We start from the raw sequence: 24,437 nt of genomic DNA on the forward strand, positions 1-24,437 counted from the left end.
ATGAGGAAATAGGGAATAGTAATAAAAATGGTGAAAATAAGGTGGTAGGTGCCAGAGATGTTGAGGAAGAAGACAATGTTAGTAATAAAAATGGGGAAACAGGCAGTAGAAATAATGATATAAATGATGGTCAGGTAAGCCAACTGAAATTGGATATTTTGAAGGAGCAATCCAGGATTAAAGAGTTGGATTTTAAAGCACTTCAGCTACAGGCTGAAGAAAGGGCGAAGGAAAGGGATCATGAAATCCAATTGTTAAAATTGCAGATGTCGGCCGATAATGGTAATTATCGTAGTGATAATGATAGATTTAACCTATTAAGTGCCCTTAAACTTGTTCCCCAATTTAATGAGGAAGACGTTTCCGAATTCTTCATTTCTTTTGAAAGAATTGCTAAGAAGTTGAATTGGCCTCGGGACATGTGGACCACTTTGATCCAGTGTCGCTTAAAAGGTAAGTCGCAGCGTGTGTACAATACACTTAACGAGGGATTGTCATCTGATTATGACTCTGTGAAAGCGATAATCCTGAAAGCTTACGATCTCGTTCCGGAGGCATACAGACAAAAGTTTAGGAACTTTAAAAAGAGTCCGGATGTGACTTTCGTGGAATTCGCCCGAAAGAAAGAACAGTTCATGGACGACTGGTTAAAGTCTAAGGAGGTTGACTCGTTTGAAAAGTTTAGGGAGTTAATTTTGACCGAAGAATTTAAGAGGTCTGTGTCAAGGGAGCTAAAGATTCATTTGGAGGAGTTAAAGATTGATTCTTTACAGGAGGTGGCAATTGCCTCTGATGAGTATTCCCTTGCACATAGACAAGACCCGGTAAGGAAAGATATGTCTAAAAAGTTCTCTCCTCGTAATGGAAGTAGTTGGCAGGGAAAACCATATCAGAAAAGGTCTACTGATTTTGATAAAAATGCAAGTGTGAACCGTAATGTAGATAGTAGTAAAAACGGTAGTGTAGTATCACGTAGTTACGTGAATAGTAGTATGTCTGGTGGTGGTAGTGGACGCAGAGAATCTCACGAGTCTGGGTTAAGTTGTTATTGGTGTAATAGGAAGGGTCATATAAAAGCGAATTGCTTTGCTAGGAAAAAATTACCTAGAAAAGGAATACGGAACCAGTTAATGTTGTTTCTGCGGAGACATCTCCAAAGAAAGAGGTATCACATGAAAACAAGTGACTAAAATTTGCTAAATACATATCGAATGGGACTATTTTCACTGATGTTGACAAACGAATAGGACGTAGTGTTAAGATTCTTCGTGACACTGGTGCAGGTCAATCTTTAATTTTAAAAACGTCTGTACCTAATGGCTTTGAATTTTCAAATAATGATTTTGTAATTCTGGGTGGATTTCCTAACACAATTGCTTCTTATCCCCTCGAAACCATGTATCTAGAAACTGAGTATTACGAGGGTACGGTAAAACTAGCAGTGGTCGACAGTTTACCTGTTCCCGGTATTGACATGCTATTTGCCAATGATTTGGTGTTACATGACGAGGCAAATTATTTCCCAATTTTGACTGTTACGGAGATAGAGGATGATGCGTGTTGTTTTGATGTTTCTCTGTGGGAACCTACCTCTGTTATTACTCGTTCTCGTGCTCGAGAGATTGATCTCGATAATGTTAATTTAGACTTTGATGAAATGAATGGACAGGCGACTGACACAGTGACGAGTAGTAGTAGTAGTAGTAGTAAAGATATTTTGTTTAATGATATTGAATGGGATGTCGAGGCTTTAAAAGAAGCCCAAGCAAATGAGTTTTCTAATTTGATGATTTTGATGTTGATGATTTATCAAAACCTGTTTTTCTTAAACAAGAAGGTTTGGTGTATAGAGTCAGTAGGTCAGTTAATGCGCCTGCTGACCAGGTTGAGGTTTTAAGGCAATTGGTAATTCCAGAACGATACCGTTCTAAGTTATTATTTTTATCTCATGAGAATAACCTTTCAGGGCATTTCGGGGTCAGGAAAACTTTTCAGAAACTCGCTGAACATTTTTTCTGGCCTGGAATGCGTCGTGATGTAAAGCGACATGTATTATCTTGCAAGGTTTGTCAACTCGTGGGGAAGCCGAATCAGAAAATTCCAAAAGCTCCTTTAATTCCTATTCCATCAGTGGGGGTAACCTTTTCAGGGAAGTGATTATTGATGTTGTTGGTCCTTTACCGCGGACGCGCGGGGGACATGAATATATTTTGACAATGGTTGATAGGATGTCACGTTTCCCTGAAGAAGCGGTCCCGCTGCGGAGTATTAGAGGGGAGAAAATTGTCGAGGGCGCTGGTTGGCTTCTTTACGAGGTTTGGTATTACCAAAGGACTATTCAAAGTGACTGTGGTACGAACTTTACAAGTAGGTACTTTAAGCGAAAAATGAATGAGTTAGGGATTGATCATGTTACTTCCTCCCCTTATCACCCTGAAAGTCAGGGCCAAGTGGAGAGATTCCACCAAACCCTGAAATCTGTCTTAAAAAAATTTTGTTTGGAAAAAGGTTTGTGAATGGGATAAAGAGATCCCTTATGCTTTATTTGCAATCAGGTCAACGCCTAATGAGACTTTGGGTTTCTCTCCCTTTCAGCTTATATTTGGACATTGTGTTCGTGGTCCATTGGATGTTGTGAGAGAGCACTGGGAGGGAGAAACCCCGGAAATGAATATTTTGGATTATGTATCTAATTTACAGGAGAAATTGCGTAGAGCTTGGACCTTTGCCCGGGAAAATTTAACAAAGGCTCAAACTACTATGAAAACAAATTATGATGTTGGAACCCAAATGAGACATTTTGATCCAGGAGACAAAGTCTTGGTATTGCTTCCCATGCCTGGAAATCCACTCAAGGCAAAATTCTCAGGTCCGTGGAAGGTACTCAAGAAATTAAATAATGTTAATTACCTGATTGAGACTCCTGAAAGACGTCGAAAACCCAAATTTGTCACATAAATATGTTAAAGCCTTTTGTCAGTAGAGAAGTAGAGGTAGACGTAGAACCAGTGTCACTGGTAGAGGTAGAAGTAGATCCTATGGTAGACATTAAATTATCTGTGGGACCCGATGGTCTGTCTAATAATTCGAGTATTCTCAATAACCTTGATGTTAAATTTCAGCACCTGGATAAGGACAAAGTAACGTCTTTAACAATGTTAATTAATGATTATAAAGATTTATTTCAGGATTCACCAGGACGCACTAATATTTTAGAACACGATGTTGATGTAGGGGAGGCACGACCTATTAAACAAAGTCCGTATAGGTTAAACCCCATCAAAAGGGACATTGTTAAAGACGAAGTGAAGTATATGCTGGACCACGATCTCGTAGAGCCCAGTTGTAGCCCCTGGAGCTCTCCGGTAGTCTTGGTTAAAAAGGAGGGTGGCGAGCATAGACTCTGCTTTGATTATCGTAAGGTTAACTCTATTACGAAGACAGACTCCTTCCCTTTGCCTCGGGTGGAAGATTGTATCGACCGTGTGGGATCTGCTAAATATATTAGCAAATTTGATTTGTTGAAAGGCTACTGGCAGGTCGGTCTTTCACCCAGGGCAAGGAAAATTTCTGCATTTGTGACAGGTGACGGTCTGTATGAATGCAAGGTTATGCCATTCGGTATGAAAAATGCAGCCGCCACCTTTCAAAGACTCATGAATTTCATCACTTGTGATTTAGAAGGATGTGTAGTATACATTGATGACTTAATCATTTATAGCGACGATTGGGAGACACATCTTAAGAGAATTAGAGCTCTATTTGAGGTTCTAAGAAAGGCTGGTTTGGTAGTTAACTTAAGGAAGAGTGATTTTGCTCAGGCCAAGGTAGTTTATCTTGGGCACGAGATAGGCCTGGGTAAAGTCGCTCCTAAGAAAGCGAACGTGGAGGCTATTTCAAACTTTCCTGCACCTCAAAATAGGAGAGGTGTAAGACGTTTTCTGGGCATGGTAGGTTACTACCGCAAGTTCGTGAAAAACTTTTCCGATATTGCTCATCCATTAACTAATCTTTTAAAGAAAGATGTAAAATTTATTTGGGATGACCAGTGTCAGGAATCGTTTGAAAAATTGAAAGCTGCTTTAATAACTTTTCCATTATTACGTTCTCCGGACTTTTCTCTCCCTTTTTGTTTAGCGACAGATGCCAGTGATGTGGGTTTGGGTGCTGTTCTTCTTCAAAAACTTCCCGATGGAACGACTCATCCTGTGGCGTACTTCTCTAAGAAGTTGTTACCAGCAGAGAGGAGGTATTCGACCGTGGAGAAGGAAGCGTTGTGTTTAGTAAAAGCCCTCCTCCACTTTGAAGTATACCTGTTGTCCTCTCCGGCTCAAGTAATTGTGTTAACGGATCATAATCCGCTTATTTTCATAAATAAATTCAAGAACAAGAATCAGCGCATCTTACGTTGGAGTCTTATTCTGCAGGAGTATAACCTTAATATCCAACACATCTCTGGCAAAAGTAATGTTGTCCCCGATACTTTATCGAGAGCCTTCGAGAAGGTTTAATTTGTTTAGAAGTAGTTAACGTTTCAAGAATGGTTCAATATTAACGAATTTTCTTATTTTTCAGGTCCAATATTTACACTGCTTTTACTCTGTTGTTAGAGTAGTGAACTTTATATATAAAGTTTTTATTTTAATTCAAATAGATTTTGTTAACGCTTGTTTTTGAAAATTAAGTTCTTTCATTTAAAAAAAAAAATAATAAATTATTTTTTTTCCTTTTGGTGGGGAGCTGTAATAATATGCTTAATTTTCATTCGTGGCCTGTAAAGTAAATTTCATTCAGTTACTTTCAATTTAATTTGTTTATTGCCACAAAAAAAAGACTGGTTAAGGTTTTTCTCGCTCCCTCCGAAGGTTGTTATTATTTAAGTGGTACCTCGCCCATGAGAGTTGTTTTTTTTCTCTTTTCATGTATTTATTCGGCCGGATGCTTGTTTGGTGATTTGCGGGTCGTTGCCTCACTTTTGGTGGGGACCGTTGGCTGAGGATGAAAAGGGAGTATGCATTCGGCTCCTTATCTTGGAGGTTTCCCTGACCTGATCCCTGCAGGACGTTATTAAAAATTTGGAGATTCTCTTGGCCTTGCTACGTTTGAGGACCCCCCCTTTTCACCTGTATTACGGAGGGCGTTGACGGTGTTCCGCCTCCTAATTACTAAAGTCGCTGTGGAAGCTGCAGCCTTGTTTGAGAGACGTCTCCTGTGCTCTGTTCGGGCGCCCTTTCGATACTATATCTACGTATCTGCATCTCTGGACCTGCCTGCTGCCCTTGGGAATGCATCTTGTCTTGTCCTTTGTCCTGCTTTCGTCCTGAAACCTCCGGAGTCGTGAAAAGGCCTGAATCTGTTCAGCTAGCTGGTAAGGATATAAACTGAATATCTTCTTTATTGGCGTTACTGACGCGGGTCAGTGTATCCTTCAGCTGCAGACCCCCTTCGTGATTCCGGAGCGTTGATAGACAGCCGTGTCTGTATTCAGTAGTGGTGATATCGCCCGTATAGTGCCTGCTTGTAACCACCTATGATGTTAGGTCGAGTGATCCTTAAGTTATTTGTAATTATGTATGTAAATATTTTTTTTGAGTAATTGTATGATCTAGGATTAAGGTTCTTTCCCTCTTTCATTATCTTCTCCAAAAGAATATTTTCAGGGCTTTCTAGAAATAGGCTGTTTTCCTTCCTCCTCCTAATTACTGTCTCTTATTCTATCGTGTGAATGAGGATATTTTTAGGTAAAATATTTTGTAAACCCTAATCAGTTTTTTTTTATGTGGGTTTAATTTAAGATTTATTTGTAATAAATACTAAAGTTTTGGTTTATATTTTCGTTAATCCTCTTTGAGTGTTATTTGGTGTTTTTCACTGTCTGGAGATCTTGCCCCTTGGCTTTAAATTCTAACCTTTGTGGCACTGATCGTTAAGAGAAAAGAGCCTGTTCTTGCCACTTATACTTTTTAACTAGTTGTGAGTAATGTTCATAACAGTATCTTCCCCTATAAACCTATTTCCATCGTTTAATTCTAGTGTGCCTAATTTAGCCGTACTGATTAGCATTTTTTTTTTTTTATACCAGGTTTCTTCTCTTATGTTTTATTTACATTTTCTATGGATTTTTAAGGATGTCTTGTTATTCATTTCTCTCAGCCATGCCTTTTTGTCCCAGTTATTTATCTCTTATACAGATGCTCTTTTATATGCAGTTATCTCATACAGGAACCTAATATACTTCCCTATAAAACCTAAATGTCAGTTAAAGTCCCCAAGTACAACCAGAGGCAGGTCTGTGATCTCAAATCCTTTATGTAAGGCGACTCTATTCTCTTATTTCTTTCCGCTTGACATGTAAACTGGGAATAGGTTGAATCTTATTGCTCTATAATTACCCTCTACTAGTATTATTCTTATTTATTTAACTTGGACCTATGCCTGCTGGGATGAGCAACTTGTTCTGTTTCAATAACGTTCACAATTGTATTTTTCGTGTCAATTTTATCATTTCAATTTGTTCAGCTTTATTCAATGCTTGGGTATTTGTGGGTTTTATATCAAGATTTCTTGATGCGTCTTTTAAGCTGTCCACTAGCTGTCTGTCCATTTCCCTTATTACTAAAAGTGATTCTACCTTGTAACCTTATTAGGTGGTAACTACTGTATTCTCCTAAACCTACTAGCCTATGCATGTTACTAAAATTACTTCCTTCAGTTGTCTACCTTAAACTAATTACTCTGCTTCTACTACCTAACTCTAAATTATTTACAATACTAGAGATTCTATTAATTCTATCAATAATTCTTTTCATTTTTCCTTTTAGAGCATTACTAGACGGCTGAAAATGTTCCTTCTTTTAAATTTTTACTAACTAATATACCATCCTTCTTCCTTATTTTTCCGTTTTATCTTTAATTCTGACCTTAATATGGTATATTTTGCATCCTCTTTTGGCAGTCCTGTCAAGCACTATTGATATTTTTTTGTACATTTCTCTCCACTATGCTCCATTTTCCCCATTCGTTTTGAATTTTATGATTTACGGTCAGGATTTTGATCTTCATATCATATCAGATTTTGTTTGTCGTAGACGCGACCTACCTAACCTTACCACTTCTCTAATTATCAGTTCATTTGTGAAAATTTCACTACAGGTAGTGGTGATGATAGATTTCTCTTAGAAACGGCTCCCATGATCGCTCTCACCTGCTTGTGATCGTGCTTATTTAATTTTTTTTTTTTTTTTGTAGTGTACGTTATTGTTGTGGCTGAGCCTTGAAACAAAATCTGTTTCTAAGATTGTATACGGAGAATGAAACAAAGTGAAAAAGTCTCAAAACTTTCTTTTACCTCTTCGGAATGCAACCATCTAGTGTCATCCACCTTCACTATTTCTATTATTCAGTTATAGGTATTATGTTTAATCTAGTGTGAGGTTGCAATGAGTACTAACTGATTTATTATGTTGTTGTTTGAGATTAAGTTGGCCTTATGCCAGCACGGGGTCTTGCTCATAGAGCAGCCCATAGTATGATTTATTACGTTGTTTGAGATTAAGCTGGCATTATGCCAGCATAGGCTCTTGCTCATAGAGCTGTTGTTGTTGTTTAAGATTAAGCTGGCTTTATGCCAGCACGGGCTCTTGCTCAAGAGCAGCCCGTAGGTCATTTGAATATTTTGCATGTGGAAAGGTGATTTTAAGGATATGAGGTGAGCCTTTATTTATGATTCTACGGGATATGCAAGTGAAATAGTATGATTTGTAAGTGATTATAGAGCAACCCGTAGGAAAGATTTATTACCTGAGCACACGGTATAGCAGTGTGCGGACGGAAATGGAGTACCCGACCCCTCGAGCCTTGCGACCCACGCACAAACAGAGGAGAATATGTGTTCCTTAGCAGTGAATAAAATGACAATAGCAAAAGACATAATGGAATGCACTGATGAATTATAAATCTTGCTGCTTTGCTAGATGAGATGCATGATCGTGATTAATGGGTAAAGAAGGTCTTTACAAGTACTCCTCCCCAAGACAATTATTAATAAATAATAATGAATAATTAATAATGCATAATTAGTAACGAATAATTGGAAGATTTGTACAGTTGATCACGATATCTTGTTGATATCAGGACCCGTCCCTGAGTTCTTCATATTTGTGGTTGTGGGGCAGTTTTGACTGTTGAGTCGTCAGGCCTGCATGCCAGGATGTCATCCTTCGTCCGGCACCTGGGACGACCTCGACCTCGTCTCGGGATATCGATTTCTCCATTTGAGGTCTTGTTTTGTGGAGGAATTCTCGGACGTCTGCTGGTCTTCTCCCACGTTTCATTATCTATCAGGAAGGCTGGCTTTAACCTGTCGATGGATATCCAGTTTTCCCGCCCTTGGATGCCGACGAGGTAGGGCTTGGAGTTTCTTATGATGACACAGTTTGGGCCTCTGTATGGTCTGGGCAGGGGTGGGCGGTGGGCATCATCCCTCAGGAAGACGTGTGTGCAGGTTCCCAGGCCTTCTGGGCTGTAGTTATGTGTCCTTTCCGTGAAAAACTTCCGGCAGGGTGCGAACTCCTTCGCTATTTCCCTTAGTCTTCTAAAGGGCATATCTCAGTCGTCTAGTTCCTTAGGGAAGAATTCACCCGATACTACCAGTGCTTCCCCGAAGACCTTTTCTGCAGGAGATTCTTTGCCATTCACTTTTGGTGCTGTTCGAAGTCCTAGCAGGACGCAGGGCAGCTGCGGGCATCAGGGGTTGATGGTGGCCTGTGCTGGTGTCGCAGAGAAGTGTTGATCCCTGCTCTCCTACTGGCACGTCTTTCCACTTCAATGCGGTGAGTGCTGTGCGGTAAGCTGGCGTTTCAGGGTCTGCAGCTTGTTCCTTCGCCAGGTCCTCGTAGTCGATGCCCAGGTAGACTGAATTTATTTCAATCCTTGACAGGGTGTCGGCTACTGGGTTCTTCTTCCCGGGGACGTAGCTGATGGTACACCCGAATTCAGATATAGCAGCCAAGTAATGCTGCTATCTTGCTGACCACATGTCTCCAGCCTTCATAAAAGTATGTACCAAAGGCTTGTGGTCCGTCAGGATGAAGGGGCTACCTTCTAGGAGGTACTTGAAGTGTTGCACGGCCAGATAGATTGAGAGCAGTTCCCTGTCGAATGCACTGTAGCGGGTCTCTGGTGGCTTCAATAAGTCTCAGGGTGCGGTGGGGTCCTGATAGGATAAGGTGGTGGCTCTGGTGAGGGCTGCCTTTGTCTGCTCGAGCACCCTCTGCTGTGGCGTTTCCCATATCAGTGTTTTCGGTTTCCCCTTCAGCACCTTGGTCAGGGGATACATGATACAGGGGATGTCCGGCACGAATCGTCGGTAGTAGTGGACCATGCCAAGGAACTCCTGCAAGGACTTGATGGACTTCGGTGTAGCGAAGTTGTTTACTGCATCTACTTTGGAGGCCATGGGGCGGATGCCCGTTGGAGAGACCTCATGTCTCAGGAAGTCCATATTCTCTACACCGAAGGAAAACTTGTCGAATCTGACGATCAATCCGTCCTCCTGAAGGCATTCGTGCACGGCCCAGGCATGTCCCAGGTGTTCTTCCGGGGAACTGGAGAAGATCAGGATATCATCCAAGTAGCAGATGCAGAAAGGTAGGTCACCCAGGATACTGTCCATCAGGCGTTTTGAATGTGGCCCCGGCGTTCCTGAGGCCAAAGGTGGAGTAGGAGAAGGTGTATGTTCCAAATGGCGTGATGATAGCCATCTCCAGGATGTCGTTGGAATGTACTGGCACCTGAAATAAGATTTAAGTGATCCATTTTAGTCAATACTTTGTCGCCGTGTAAGGCTCCAGTCAAATCCTGCATGTTTGGCAGCGAGTAATGGTTCAGGCATTGTCACCATGTACAACCAATGATAGTCCCCACAAGGCCTCCAGGAACTGTCTGGCTTCTTCACCATGTGGAGGGGGGACGCCCATGGACTTATGGCTTTTTGCAAATACCCATCCTCTCCATTTCTGCGAATGCTTATTTAGCATGCTGTAGCTTCTTGGGCAGCAGGCAGCAAAATTTGGCATGTGTGAGTGGGCCCATGGTGGTGATGTGGTGGTAAACGCTGTGCTTGGCCTGTGTGTCCTGGCACCTGGTGTAGTTTCGGCATGAAGACGTCTGGGAATTTGTGAAGGAGGGCGTTGTATTTGGATGACACGGCAGCACATACAGTGGGCGGGAGTGGCAGGTTCCGGTGTCTAGAAGGCGTTTGTGGCCAATGTCCACCAACAGACCAAGTTGTGCAAGGAAATCGGTGATCGGTAGGGGGAACCTGATGTCCGCGATGGCGAACTGCCACTCATACTTATGACCTGGAATGGATATTCTGTGGGTCTGGGTTCTGTAGCAGCAGATGGGTCTTTTGTTTGAGGCTACTAGTGAGGTTGTGGCGTTGGGCGGGCGGACGCGGTCCTCCCTTGACAGCGGAAAGACCGACTGCATGGCTCCCGTGTCTACCGGCATTCAGTGCCCCGAGATCGCGTCGTGGATGAAGAATCCCACTGGTTGGGATTCCCTGTTGTTTGCAGCCATTGCTGTTATGAGTGGCTGCCCTCTGTGTTTTTTGGAAATGCACAGGGAGCTCTGTAGTTTCTGGCGTTCTTCCCGAATCGTCGGTGGATATAACACCAGGCTGGATTTGTCCACATCCTCTGCTGCTGTGGCAGTGCCTTTTTTCTGTAGATTGCATGAGTATCCCCCTCCTCAACCTTCTCTTCTATCAGGCTGCAGGCTGTGGGTGCTGTGACATGTTTGGTGGCCTTGTGGAGTTTATGTGCGACACACTTCCAATTTCTCCATTGGAAGTGTGTCTGCCTCCATAATTTATGCCCCCATCTTCCGAGGAAGGTGCTGCAGGCATATTTCTCACAATAGGCTGATCTCCCTTCTTTTTCCGAATTCGTCACAGTCTGGCAGCATCAGGAGACCTCGTAGTTCATCCCAAGCGTCCGGCGTCCTTGGGTAACGTGTCCCTCAGGGACTGGTTCATCAGGTCCAGGGCGCGTTGGGTTCTCTCTGGGATGGGCATGGAGTATATCTTGATGAGCTTCCTGCGTGTCTAGCCAAGGGGTAATTTTATCAAACATTTCCTCTGGCAGCGTTGTTATGGTGATATCTGCTTTGGTTTCTTCATCCATGACTTTGGCTACATGGAAATGTACTGGCCTGCAGGAACCATAATGCAGCATTGAGCCGTGAGAATGGCAGCAGCTTTATCACCTGAGATATAGCGGTTTTCGAAGGCCACAGGGGGATGCAGAGGATCTTTGAGTCCTCGGATTGACTTACAAGTTCCATGTCTGGCATTTTGACTCTCACACCAAAAGGCCAATTAAGCGCTGTATTTATTTCATTAATGGTGTTCAAGGATGTCAGAAGTAAAAAATATACACGGTGTGATTCTGTCAATGACTTTCTGAATACTGTTGATGTGAATCATAAATGGCAGTTCCAAACCGCTCAAACACACCAGAACGTACTTGGGGAGGTACGCCGTGATTATTCTGTTAATGGCGTGGGTGATTTTCTGAGGAAGGAGCTTTGAGAAGCCTAAAGTTTGTCACCATATGGTAAAGTTAAAGGTTTCTGAAGGTAAGCACGTGGCTGTAGTGAGTCCATTAATGGCAAAGCCAAAACCACTGTTAATCGTCACTCCTCGGGTCACCAGATGTGAAGTCACAATGAGACAGAACTGAGTACTAACTGATTTATTACTGTTGTTTTGAGATTAAGCTGGCCTTATGCCAGCACGGTTTCTTGCTCATAGAACAGCCCGTAGGAACGATTTATTACCTAGGCACACGGTAGCAGTGTGCGGGCGGAAATGGAGTGCCCAAGTCTCACAACCCACACACAGACAGAGGAGAATTTGTGTTTTTTAGCAGTTAATAAAATGACAAGAGCAAAAGACAAAATGGACATTATAATTCGGCGAAAAGTCCAAGAAATTCTACATACAAATATATACATGTGATTCTTGCTGCTTTGTTAGATTAGATACATGATCGTGATTAATGGGTAAACATCTTTACACTAGCTCTGCTAGTCACAGCTGTCTTTTCAGTGTTACCAGGCCAAGTTTTTTTCCTGCTATGCTTAAATTTCTTATAGATATTCATTGTTAACTTTTCATTAATATCGCTTTACAATGCTTCTTGGGATATTTTTAAAGATTCCTTTCGTTTTCATTTAATCTGCTCTAAATTGCACAATTCTAGGTTACACTCCTTCATATTCTTTTCACGCAATCAAGTGTGTTTATTGGTAATCGCAACGGTTCAAAGTTATCCCCATCCTACACAGAAAACCATTCCTCTTACTGTTAAAAGTATGCAACAAGGTCACTTTTTTTCGTATGCTCTGCAGGACTGGATGAAGCCCTTATTTCTGATCCCAGGGCACTGCATAATGTGTACCTTGGTGCTTTCACTCTTGCCCTATAAACTTTATCTTTTTTCGTACATAGGATACGAAAAAATACTGGCATTGGTAGTCCTTTCAAGTACAGATTTCCTACCGATTATCACTGTGTTAAAACTTTTACCTGTGACTGACTTGGCGATGTTTGTTGTCCGTGTTGCCGCGATATGATCTCTGAATAAACATTTCGACTTATCAGTTATGGGTTTAGTATTCTTATTCCATCAGTGTTTATAATATCTTCTAAATCATCTATAAGAGTTCCTCGTTGCTCACTTCAGAAAACAAGTTTGTGGGCAAACGGTCTCCTTACAGATGGATGTTGAACTTGTTTACTTTCAATAGTTTACAGTTTTTTAGCATTACTTACTCAAGGCCACGCTTACTATTTTCGTACCATTTTCATAAAATTGGAAGGTACTTTACGAAGTATTGCATTTACTAAAGTCACAATAGCGTTCGTTGATAAATATTTAAAGATTGAAATTTGTCCGTGGAACCCAAGAGGGATCCATTACTCTTTCAGTAAACTAAAACTGGCGTGTTAACACAATCAAACTCTTTACAGCTGGTGCTATTTCACTAAAAGAACATCCTAACTTAACCTTCCCCGAAACTAAGGCGCCGTGCCTTGACCAGACAGTGGGTGCCTTGCTGCCTCTGGAACCTTAAGTTTACTAAAGGGACATGGTGCATATAGGAGAACAACGTGTGATAACTATTCAGCAAGTATTACACAAGCTGTATCAGATTTTAAACGCTTACCATTTTATACTACAAATGTCTTGCTCCAAACTCTTGCAACCTCGTGTGGTCTTTAAAACTCTCCCTTCATTATCATGGTATGCCTTATCTTCCCAGCTTCTTGCCAGGGCTCCTCAACGTATCTCTTTTAGCATCCTGTCCTCTTAATTTTTATATTTTCGTATGAACACAAGTACTATATGTATTTGCTTTTGTATATAGCTTATTTAATTTGATTTATTTTTACATATTCACTTGTATAATATAAGGGTGCTTTAATTTTCTGCTGCACTTCCAGCTGAAATCCACCCTCCTCACTTGTGAAAGAACCAAAGTATTTGAAACTATTTGTCTGCTTGAATTCCTTGTCAGCTCCACCCTTCCCTCTATGCTGCTTAGTATTACTTATGGTTTTGCAGCATTGGCTTATTAAATCTTACTCTTTCCAGGCTCTCCTACCAAGCCATATACATCTCTTGCAATTATTCTGTTTCTGCTATCAAAACCAGTTATCTGCAAACAGCAGATGGAATATTTCCTAGCACATCTAGGAAGCGGCATAAACTTAAATCTGGGTCCTGATGTCATCTAACCCTAACTTGAAAAGCAACCGACTTCCTAAAATTTGTCTTTACTACTGTTCTTGTTCCGTTAATTATAAAGCCATTTATTATTAATATATAAAATTTAAAGGAAAAACTGACAGTCAAATTTAAAGAGTCAGTGTTTCATACAAGTATTTAGAAAATCTACAATAATGTGGACAGATTAATCCAAAAGTTACTTAAGTTGGTAGGCTATTATATTAGAATAAAAGGCCAAAAACGCCTGTATTTCAAAATTAAAATCTCCTTTTTATTGTAAATTCTAGTGAAAAGAGTAATTGAGATGTATATCATTATCCAAAACGAGCCTATTTCGTGATTTCTTTCACTATTAGTATAATATGAATCCTTATTACTCAGTGACATAAGAAAATTAGATCATCATAAATCTAAATGTGTAACTTTATCTAGAACAACCATTAATGTGATTATTGACTAATCATTTACAATAATAAAAATGGAAATATGCCTTGATACATTGACAATTAGAGGATCATAATTAAGAAATAAAAATAATGATGTTAGCTATATATATTATTGGTGGATGTATTAAGATTATTTCTAATACAATACCCTAACATAATTCCTAAGGTTGATTGTATTTACAATTGTGTTACATGGCTCTAGCCCGTTTCTTGTATGTAAACTGAAATTACTTTACAAGGCAACAATACATCGGATGATATTTTCATACAGCACTATGGCTTCGAAAATTCTGCAGCATTATAGTTTAGAAAATTCCCTGGTCCATACCTGATTATACGTACCATTCTTCATGAAAGTAGGCGAGATACTGATACTGTTATTGTTTAAGGTTATCCAGACCAATTGTATTAAAAATAATTCGCTATTTTATCAATAATTGACTGATCTGGCAATATACCTCACTTGAATAGGATCTTTATGAAATGTAGGGGTAGTAGCATACCGATGGACATGCATTTCTTGTTTAGTTATCCCGTAGAATTTCGAAGCAACGTTTTCGTTGTGTTAGCTTAATAGTACAAGTACAACCGACCAGCCTTTCCTTCTTCAGACACCGTCGTAGCGAACCAAGTAAGCAATCTCCAACAAATAGTTTTCATCGGCATTCATCCATTCGATAATTTGGTTTAGCAATGTTTTAGTAGTTGATAAGTGGTGTGGATGTTGTAAATATTGTGTTTGTAAGATATGAAGATTTATGATAACGTTATTATTTACGTTTACAGTTAAAAATGGTTCGCCTCACTCTCCGTAGGAGGCTCTCCTACAACACCGCAAGCAACCGAAGAAAGATGTGAGTAACATTTGGCTTAGTTTTGCTATAAACCTAATGTCTGCCACAAGTTTGGTAGTGTCTTCACAAGTAATTTTTGTCATATACGATAGAAAGGTTACACACTAGAAGTTTGGTATTTGTGACTATACCTAGGCCACTCGCAGTAGCGTATGCCTAGTCTGCAGTGACTGTCCACTACGACAGGCCAATCCCAGTTATACTGAGAGCCTCGAGTCATTGTTTTGATGGTTAACCAATTAAATCAGCATCATTCAACGAAAAAACGTATAATTTTCATTTCCCAAATATTTCTCATGCTTTTTAAGTTGATAGCTTTGAACTACCAAGGTACTCCATTGTTATGACAGGATGGTAGCTTTTTTTATACCTGTAATGAAGCCTCACTGGAGGACATTCAGGGGCAAAACTGCAGAACAGCAAACTACCGCTAGGTATCGATATCGTTTTTAAACCTTTCCTAGTGAACCTCATCTAGGGTAAACAACCGCATGGACTGGCCCAACACACCGACGGTCACGGCATGCCACCCTCCGAAAAAGTACTTATAACGCGTCCTGATACCGGAGATGGGCATCAGTCGCGACTTGTTGTTGGTGAGAGACGGAGCTAAAGACCTCTACTCTCCTTTCGAAGTAAGTTTTCTCCTAAGTTAGAAATTAAGGCCAAATTTAAAGCATTAAACAGAGGGTAGTGAAAAGGGTGTCCCTGCAGTGCAAATCTCGCCAAAACGCTTTCGAAATTTTTTCTTACGCTTAAATATTTTAGAAGACGCTATCTCGATGTTTACGGAGTCGCTTGTGTCAACAAACTTGCCATTTCCTGTGATAAATCCCCACAACACTTGTACCCACAGACGCTGGAGGCACTTTCATCACAACAATCGGAACATGGTCCCTAACCACAACTTTAAGGAAACTACTGTTTTGTTAGAAGACGACGATGGTGCACTAAGATAATTATTTAAATAAATAGTAAAACATCAGTATGAGTAATTTGAAAATATTCGTCATTGAAAAAGTAACCCGATTCTGACTCAAATTTAGGGTAAAATATCACAGCAGGCCACCTACAATCAACGCTAGCCACCCTCCGAAAAAGTACATTATAATGCGTCCTGACACCGGAGATGGGCATCAGTCGGGACTTCTTGTTGGTGAAAAACGGAGCTAAAGACCTCTACTCTCCTTTCGAAGTAAGTATTTTCTCCAAAGTTAGAAATTAAGGCCAAATTTTAAGATTTAAATAGAGGGTACTGAAAAGGGTGGCTACGGCAGTGGAAATCTCACCAAAACGCTTTAGAAATTTTTACTTACAACTAAAAATGTTTCGAAGATTGACGCTATCTTGATGTTTACGGAGTCGCTTGTGTCAACAAACTTCCCATTTCATGTGCTAAATCTGCACACCACTTGTACCCATAGACGCTGGGGCACTTTCATCACAACAATCGTAAACCCACCTCTTACCAGCACTTAGGGTAGAACATCACAGCAGGCCAAGCAGGCCACCTACAATCAACGCAAGCCACCCTCCGAAAAAGTACATTATAACGCGTCCTGACACCCGAGATGGGCATCAGTCGCGACTTGTTGTTGGTGAGAAACGGAGCTAAAGACCTCTACTCTCCTTTCGAAGTAAGTATTTTCTCCAAAGTTAGAAATTAAGGCCAAATTTTAAGATTTAAACAGAGGGTACTGAAAATGGCGCCCACGGCAGTGGAAATCTCACCAAAACGCTTTAGAAATTTTTACTTACAACTAAAAATGTTTCGAAGATTGACGCCATCTCGATGTTTACGGAGTCGCTTGTGTCAACAAACTTTCCATTTCCTGTGATAAATCCGCACACCACTTGTACCCACAGACGCTGGAGCACTTTTATCACAACAATCGAAACACGATTTCTCACCAGCAACAAGCCAGGCGTAAACAGTTGTTTGGGTAGAAGCAAAGACAATACACGAAAGATGGGAAGCTCAAGCTACAGCCGCATCGGCCGCATACAATTTAGTACCTGGCATGAAATGAAGATGGCGTTGGCATTGCACCTGCCTACATAGTCTGTTTGTTTACTTTTTCACTAAGCGGGGCATTCAATTTCAATCATGAGTCGGCGTAGCCATCATCACCCGTGTGTGGTTTGCAATAGGACGAAAAATGATTTTCCCCATCTGATTTTTCATGCTTTTCCTCAGAATAAAGAAAGGTAATAAAATCATTACATCTGTTACAAAGTACATGATGACTTTTAGAGAAAATGAAGAAATAAAATAGACCAAAGCAAAATTGAATGTCGGTGCAGTGTTATTCCGAAATAAATATTGGAAAATATTTACAATACGGTGGATGCCTCTAAGCGGAAAGAAAATATATTTTCGACTAGAAAAAAATATTTGCCATTTGAAACCCCAACAACCAACCTAACCTTCCTGGTGGTGTACATCAGTAGCCTAATCATGTCAACAGTAAACCTAACCATATCAGCAGTACCATAACCATGCCAACAGTTACCTACCATGTCAACAGTAATTTGCAATGGAAATGAAGCTATTTTGCAAAACATATCAAAATCAACTTGAAAAACTATATTTTCTTATTTACTGGCGTCAATTGTATTTCAAATAAATACCTTTAAGTTATATTTGCATATCTTGAAAATCTCTAGAAATATGAAATAACCATACCAATTCCTATCACTGTCATACAATTCGTGAATGTTGGGTCTCCATGCCTTTTCCAGATAGGCTACTCACAGCAACTTTGATATACTGTATATATACTGTAGTTATGTTATATTCTCAGCAGCTTACCCTTGGGTTGTAGTTATAAATGTTTACCTTAATTTTTCAGTAATAAGCAACTATTTAGCAAACCAAAGTTGTTTCATCAGGAAGGATGGATCTTGTGGGAACATTCATATGGGAGAGCATAAGTAGGTTAGTTAAGTTAGAGTGTTTTACTTTAATTTCAAGTTCACTAACCTTTTAATCTATGATTGAATTTTCCTATATGTATGGATAAAAGCATTCAAAATAAAAAAAAAATTACATGCAAACCAGCATATCTGCTCCCACAAAATCCATTCTTACCGTTTCATCTATGTTTCTGCATTATATGCTCGTAATTGTTCAATTTTTAAAATGAAATCTTGCAATTGTACCAACACCCCACATAGTATTCCAAAGTAAATTTACCATTTGGCAGCAAATGTACGCAGTAATACAGTAGTAATAAATTGGCAAAACAAGTTGTGAAAACCTATGATATTTGCTTGTACTGTACATGTTGCAAAAAGAAACATGGTTCAAGTCAATTAGAATAATTTTTTCTAATTTTTTTAGGAATGTGCATGCTTCTTGCAGAAATGGCATTTTACTAGAAAATACCAGGCAGAAGTGTTGGTTACATTACCTTCATAAAAGGGTGCCAATTGAATATGCATTTTTGAGAACTCCCACAATTGGGCTATGAGATTTTAATAAATAGTTATAAATAGGTTCTGACTTGATCAAGAGCTTAATAAATAATCATAAAATATAATAAACTGTATTCATTCCTCTAGCTTCTTAGATTTGTCTGACACATATGTATTGTTTTATGTACAGTATACAATCATAAGCACAAGCCGCAAAAAAGGAAAATAATTACTGTATACTATATTGGTGAACTAATAAGATAATTTGAGAATAAGTTTGTTTCATTCTAACTGCCCTCTCAATTTTAGATCAAGATACTTAGCAATTAACGTTAACTGCCCTCTCAATTTTTGATAAAGATACTTAGCAATTAATGTTACATTAACTAAAGGATTTTATTTAATGATTCAGAAATGCCTAATATATAAGTCATAAGCTATGATAGAGCTCTATAATCATGTTAACAAGCAATATTAATCGATTTAGTATTCAATAATTTATAAAGAGAAGTTTATTGCAGCATAAGAATAAATTTTAACATTTAAAAAAGCCGCGCTACGCCACAGCCGAGTTTTAGTTGAGGGCATGATCAATAGATGGCGCGCATTCTGACGGGTTGGATGATGTTTTTTTTAATGGTATTAATAGTCAGTTTCCCATCTTTCGTGTATTGTCTTTGGGGTAGAAGAAGATGACGAGAAGCGTCACACTGGACGGGTCTTATTCACTCTATTTAATTGGTGAAACAAGAATACAACTACAACTCTAAGCTTACCATTCAGAAGATTGAAGTTTTGTCAACATAATGTGACATGTGAAAGCCCCATACGAACTAAAATAAGCATGTGACGCTCTTCGTAAAATATGTTTTCAAGGCAGTTTTGAAATCCAATATGGCGGCTATCGTGTGACTGGATGGGTTTGGTCACGGATGGACACCATCTTTCCCAGCACTCATTTGAACAGTGTTAGCATAGATATGTAACGTTTATTGATCTTACTCAAGATTGCTGTTGTAATCAGCACAATAAAAACATTTTGTTGCAGATATTACTGAAAGTATGAAACTTGTTATTCCCGGGGCATGGTTTGAACTGAATTCATTTTTACCTTGTAATCAGTGGTTTTATCCTCCCTACCATCACAACTGAAACTCCACAGTGCTTATGTGATTGTACTCCACATTGCACTTGAATCACGATGCTGTTCTGGTTCCTAAGCGCGCACTCCACAAACACAGTTATGATCAGTAGATGACGACGACACTGCAAAGTTTTATTCCCTTAATTGTTTACTTCACACATTATTTAGTTCAACTTTACTTTGTTATTTCCAAATGTTTATTTAATTCATGTGTATTACCCCTTTTTTGCAACCAAATTACCCCCCGAAAAATTACATATTTCTAAAGTAGATACAATCCAATGTTTCTAACCTTGTCGTACATCTGGCTGCCAAAAACCATAGTGGAGCAGACTACGGATAAGTGGATTGTTTTTTAGTGCTTTTCATTGATTTAAGTCTATTGAGTACTTTGATTTTTTGAAAATAACTATGCCAGAAATAAATGTAACCTTTAATGTTTACATGCTAAGAATGCACTATTTCCACGTTTTGTGTAATTCTTATACCCAATTTGGAGGGTGAACACATACCAATGAGAGAAAGAGAGAGAGCCGCATGACTCGGCGCCTTGGCGGCGGAGTTGGTATGGTATTAGCGTTCCACCTCGGTGGTCGACGGTTCGATTCTCGGCCATTCTGTTGAGGAGTGAGAGATGTGTATTTCAGGTGATAGGAGTTCACTCTCGACGTGGTTCGGAAGTCACGTAAAGCCGTTGGTCTCGTTGCTGAATAACCACTGGTTCCATGCAACGTAAAAGCACCATACAAACAAACAACCGCATGGCATGGATCAACTCACCGACGATCACGGCATGCCACCGTTCTGTTCACGAGAAGCGCATTCTAGGTAACTAAACTGTCCCTTACTCAACATTCATAGACCGAACATATGCACAGTTAGCCTAAGAGAACATTCAGGCATGAGATGCGCTACCTGGCCAACTAAACTGATTCTAACCAAACGAACCACCCTAACCAGACTTTGGGTGCGTGCCCTTACCTGGGAGGGGGCCCTGGACCTTCCAGTATGATATGGTAACAGTGATTGCGACCTAACCAAAGGAACCAACCTAACCACACTTACGTCGCGTGCCGTAACCTGGCCGTGGGCGAACCCCAGTATGGTATGGAAAAAGTGATTGCCACCTAACCACACACCTAACCACACAAACCACCCTAACCTTACTTAGGGCGCGTGCCATTACCTAGCCATTTCATCGTGCCAATACCTAGCCATTTCATGATTTTCCTAGTGTCTTACTAGTTAGATTAACCGGAAAAGGATGACTGGTATTCCAATAACTACTGTATCTCTGCATATAAAAATTAATATGCAATCTTAAGATGAGTTTTTATATATAGTACTTACTAAGTAGTTACAGAATCAGAACCCGCCTTCCTCCCCACTGATGGACATAAGGCATTAACAAACTGATTTTTCTTCTTACAGTCATTCTCATTCTCCTTGAACTTCACTTAACCTTTATGAACCGGCATGATCATGAGAGAGATGTATCCATATCCACATCCGCAGATTATCTACATTCTCTCTCTCTCTCTCTCTCTACACATACGCAGTTTGAGAATGCACAAGCTGATTGTGATATCACCACCTGCTCAGTGATCAGTCGTTCATACTCCTACATTGTAGCTTAATGTATACAGTCAGTTTTCGTAAGCTTCTCTTTTTGTACGTTTCGGTTTTCGTAGACTTTTCTACAAAATTTTGTCTCCGTTTACACACTTGGAAACACCATCCAGGAACCAGCGTGTGACTGGGCCCCGTTATTATTATTTTTGTGTTAGTAACCTCAGATTGTGCCAGTAAAAAAACAAGGGAAGTAACCCCAGGTATATCCTTGATACCTGAAGCCCTTCTGCCGATTACCTAGCTGACATTCCCCTTGGCCAACTAATCTGTAGGAGCTCCGTTCTTTATTATCACCTTTCCAAACAATAACCTCTCTTCCTACCTCTCCCCTCTTCTCAGTCTTCCATACACTAACAGGTCTTTTCCATAAAGGTAAGAGTGATGCTAAATGTTCATTTATTCACTTCATTAGTCATTTATATCTATTTATTGTTTTCTGTATGTAAATCTGTTTATTCCCTGTAAAATATATATATTTTTAATATATATATTTGGGGGGTCTAGAATGCTCTAATTATATTTACATATTGGAAATTATGGTTTTGACAATTACACATTTCATACTGTATACCATGCTTTATAAGTGGCTATGTTATAGAATATTTAAGTAATTTCTTGTCATTTACAGCAGTTGTAATCAAATGTAGTGTATTGCAATTTTAAGGAAACACTCACTTTACTGTGAAGAATGGCTTTTGAGTGTTGTTATCCTTACTGTGCAGTGAGCATGAACTAACCTTGTGCTTAGGCAACTAAAACATTTGTGTAGGTATTTCTGTTCCTGTCTGTATATTCATATGAAAGTATACACATTCATGAGTATCACTTGTGTGTCTACTTTAAATTAGTACATCAAATATTATGTGGAAACATTATTTTTGAAGTAATTTGTGGAAAATGTCTAACAATTAAATATATCTAAATTATTAGGATTTATAAAGTATCCACATTCGCGAGGGTATGGTCATCAAATATCCGCAGCTGCAAATTTAAAAATAAATTATATTAGTATCCCATATTCAGGCATCCAGTACATCTCTTAGGGGTGTGTGTGTGGTTTTTTAAATTTTTATTTTTATAATTATTTTTTTCACCTTGAAGTTGGCCCAGTGATGGTGGCAATTGGAAAATATGAATAAGATTAGATTTTATATTCGCAGACCCATAACTGCCACAGATTACATGAACTGTGAGATTTAACGTCTGCAAAAGTAAATGTGATAAACCAAATCTAGGATGGATGTCCATTCTAGGAAATTTTATCACTATATTGGCACTAATAGTTATTATTGTTTCTTAATGTGGTATATGAGGCTTTCATACACTTGGACTTTATGCCAAAATCACAAATTCCATTCCATTCATACACACAAACGCTCCATCCAGGGCACCGTGTCGAGCATCCAAACAAAGCATCCCATTTATTGGGAACCATGCTGCTTTTGTGTTTGTTGTTTTTTATTATTATTATTATTATTTGTTTATTATTATTATTATTATTATTATTATTTAGTGCAACTGCTATATAAACCATCATGGGTCCAGAGAAAGTAAAAAACGAATTGGGGAAGTAACCTCAGATCGTACCAGTAAAAAACAAGAGAAGTAACCCCAGATATTTCCTTGATACCTGAAGCCCTTCTGGAGGGAAATTCCCTTTCCAAGCAGTAACCTCTCTTCCTACCTTTCCCCTCCTCTCCGTCTTCTATACACTAACAAGTCTTTTCCATAAAAATAAGAGTGATGCTAAATGTTCATTTATTCATTTCATTAGTCATTTATATCTATTGTTTTCTGTATGTAAATCTGTTTATTCTCTGTTATATATGTTTTTTCAATATATTTTGAGCATGAAATAACCTTGTGCTAAGGTAACTAAAACATTTGTGTAGGTATTTCTGTTCCTGTCTGTACATTCATATGAAAGTATACACATACATGAGTATCACTTGTGTCTACTTTAAATTAGTACATCAAATATTATGTGGTAACATAATTTGAAGTAATTGGCTGAAAATTCTGTAACAATTTAATCTATCTAAATTATGTAGTTTTACAAAGTATCCGCATTCAAGGGGGTATGGTCATCAAATATCCGTAGCCGTTAATTTAAAAATAAATTTTATTGGCATCCCATTTTCAGACATCCAGTACATCTCTCGTGTGTGTGGTTTTTTAAATTTTTATTTTTATTTATTTATTTTTTTTTTTAATTTTGTTTGGCAATTGGAAAATATGAATAAGATTAGAGATTTATATTCGCAGACCCATAACTGCCACAGATTACATGAACTGTGAGATTTAACGTCTGCAAAAGTAAATGTGATAAACCAAATCTAGGATGGATGTCCATTCCAGGAAATTTTATCACTATACGTATTGGCACTAATGGTTATTACTGTTTCTTAATGATATATGAGGGTTTTAATATTTATTTTACTTTACAGTGTGAGGACACCTGGTGGTCGATTAGTTTACCATTATGTGAAAAAGCCTGGTAAGGCCCCAAAGTGTGGTAACTGCAAGGTGAGATTGAAGGGTATTGCTGCAGTTCGACCTCATAAGTTACATAGCCTCTCATATCGCAGAAAGAGAGTATCCAGGTCATATGGTGGCAACTTGTGTCACAAGTGTGTGCGGGAAAGGTAAGCTTGCCTGTATTTTTAAGGTTGTTTTGTTGTTATTTACACAATTGAGAATTGGCTTTGTATATAATGGCTGATGAATTAATTGTCTAAACTATATAATAATACTTTTTCAGAATCATCCGTGCCTTCTTGATTGAGGAGCAGAAGATTGTAGTAAAGGTTCTGAAAGCTCAGAAGGGCCATATTGCCAAGGAGAAATAAATTTCCTGCATGGTTGATGTTTTTCCATTCATCCTGTATTTTGGAGTTGTTCATGTCTTCATTGAGAGCCAATCTAAAACTGCAGTTGGAAAAGCGTGCTGCAAGTAAAATATGAAGTGAGATTTGTTAGCATTTACACAATTTGATATAAACTGCCAATTATCTAAAAGTTTAGGGAGAATCATAGCCAGTTATGTTTCAGCAAATTAAAACCAATAGATATCAGTTTTGTACTGAACCCTATTGAAAGACAAGACTTGGTATACTTCCTATCCAGTATGTGGATTTTATAGAGATAA

The 24,437-nt window shown here is 39.1% G+C and overlaps 1 protein-coding gene across 1 annotated transcript; it reads left to right on the forward strand.

Annotated features, from left to right (window-relative positions):
• The first annotated feature begins 14,748 nt into the window (after positions 1-14,748).
• Positions 14,749-24,152, forward strand: LOC135196224 (large ribosomal subunit protein eL34-like). The gene is made up of 4 exons (XM_064222870.1): positions 14,749-14,873; positions 15,029-15,096; positions 23,737-23,934; positions 24,051-24,152. Exons 2-4 carry the CDS (start codon positions 15,035-15,037, stop codon positions 24,136-24,138), a joined length of 348 nt encoding a protein of 115 aa, XP_064078940.1. The 5' UTR covers positions 14,749-14,873; positions 15,029-15,034; the 3' UTR covers positions 24,139-24,152.
• The last annotated feature ends 285 nt before the right edge of the window (positions 24,153-24,437 follow it).

The sequence above is a fragment of the Macrobrachium nipponense genome, chromosome 17 (genome assembly GCF_015104395.2).
Source record: "Macrobrachium nipponense isolate FS-2020 chromosome 17, ASM1510439v2, whole genome shotgun sequence".
Classification (NCBI taxonomy): domain Eukaryota; kingdom Metazoa; phylum Arthropoda; class Malacostraca; order Decapoda; family Palaemonidae; genus Macrobrachium; species Macrobrachium nipponense.

Coding starts and splice junctions, on each gene's coding strand:
- LOC135196224 (XM_064222870.1), top strand. CDS start 15,035: ATGGTTCGCCTCACTCTCCGTAGGAGGCTCTCCTACAACACCGCAAGC. Junction 15,097..23,736: donor GCAAGCAACCGAAGAAAGAT/GTGAGTAACATT, acceptor TTTACTTTACAG/TGTGAGGACACCTGGTGGTC. Junction 23,935..24,050: donor CACAAGTGTGTGCGGGAAAG/GTAAGCTTGCCT, acceptor ATACTTTTTCAG/AATCATCCGTGCCTTCTTGA.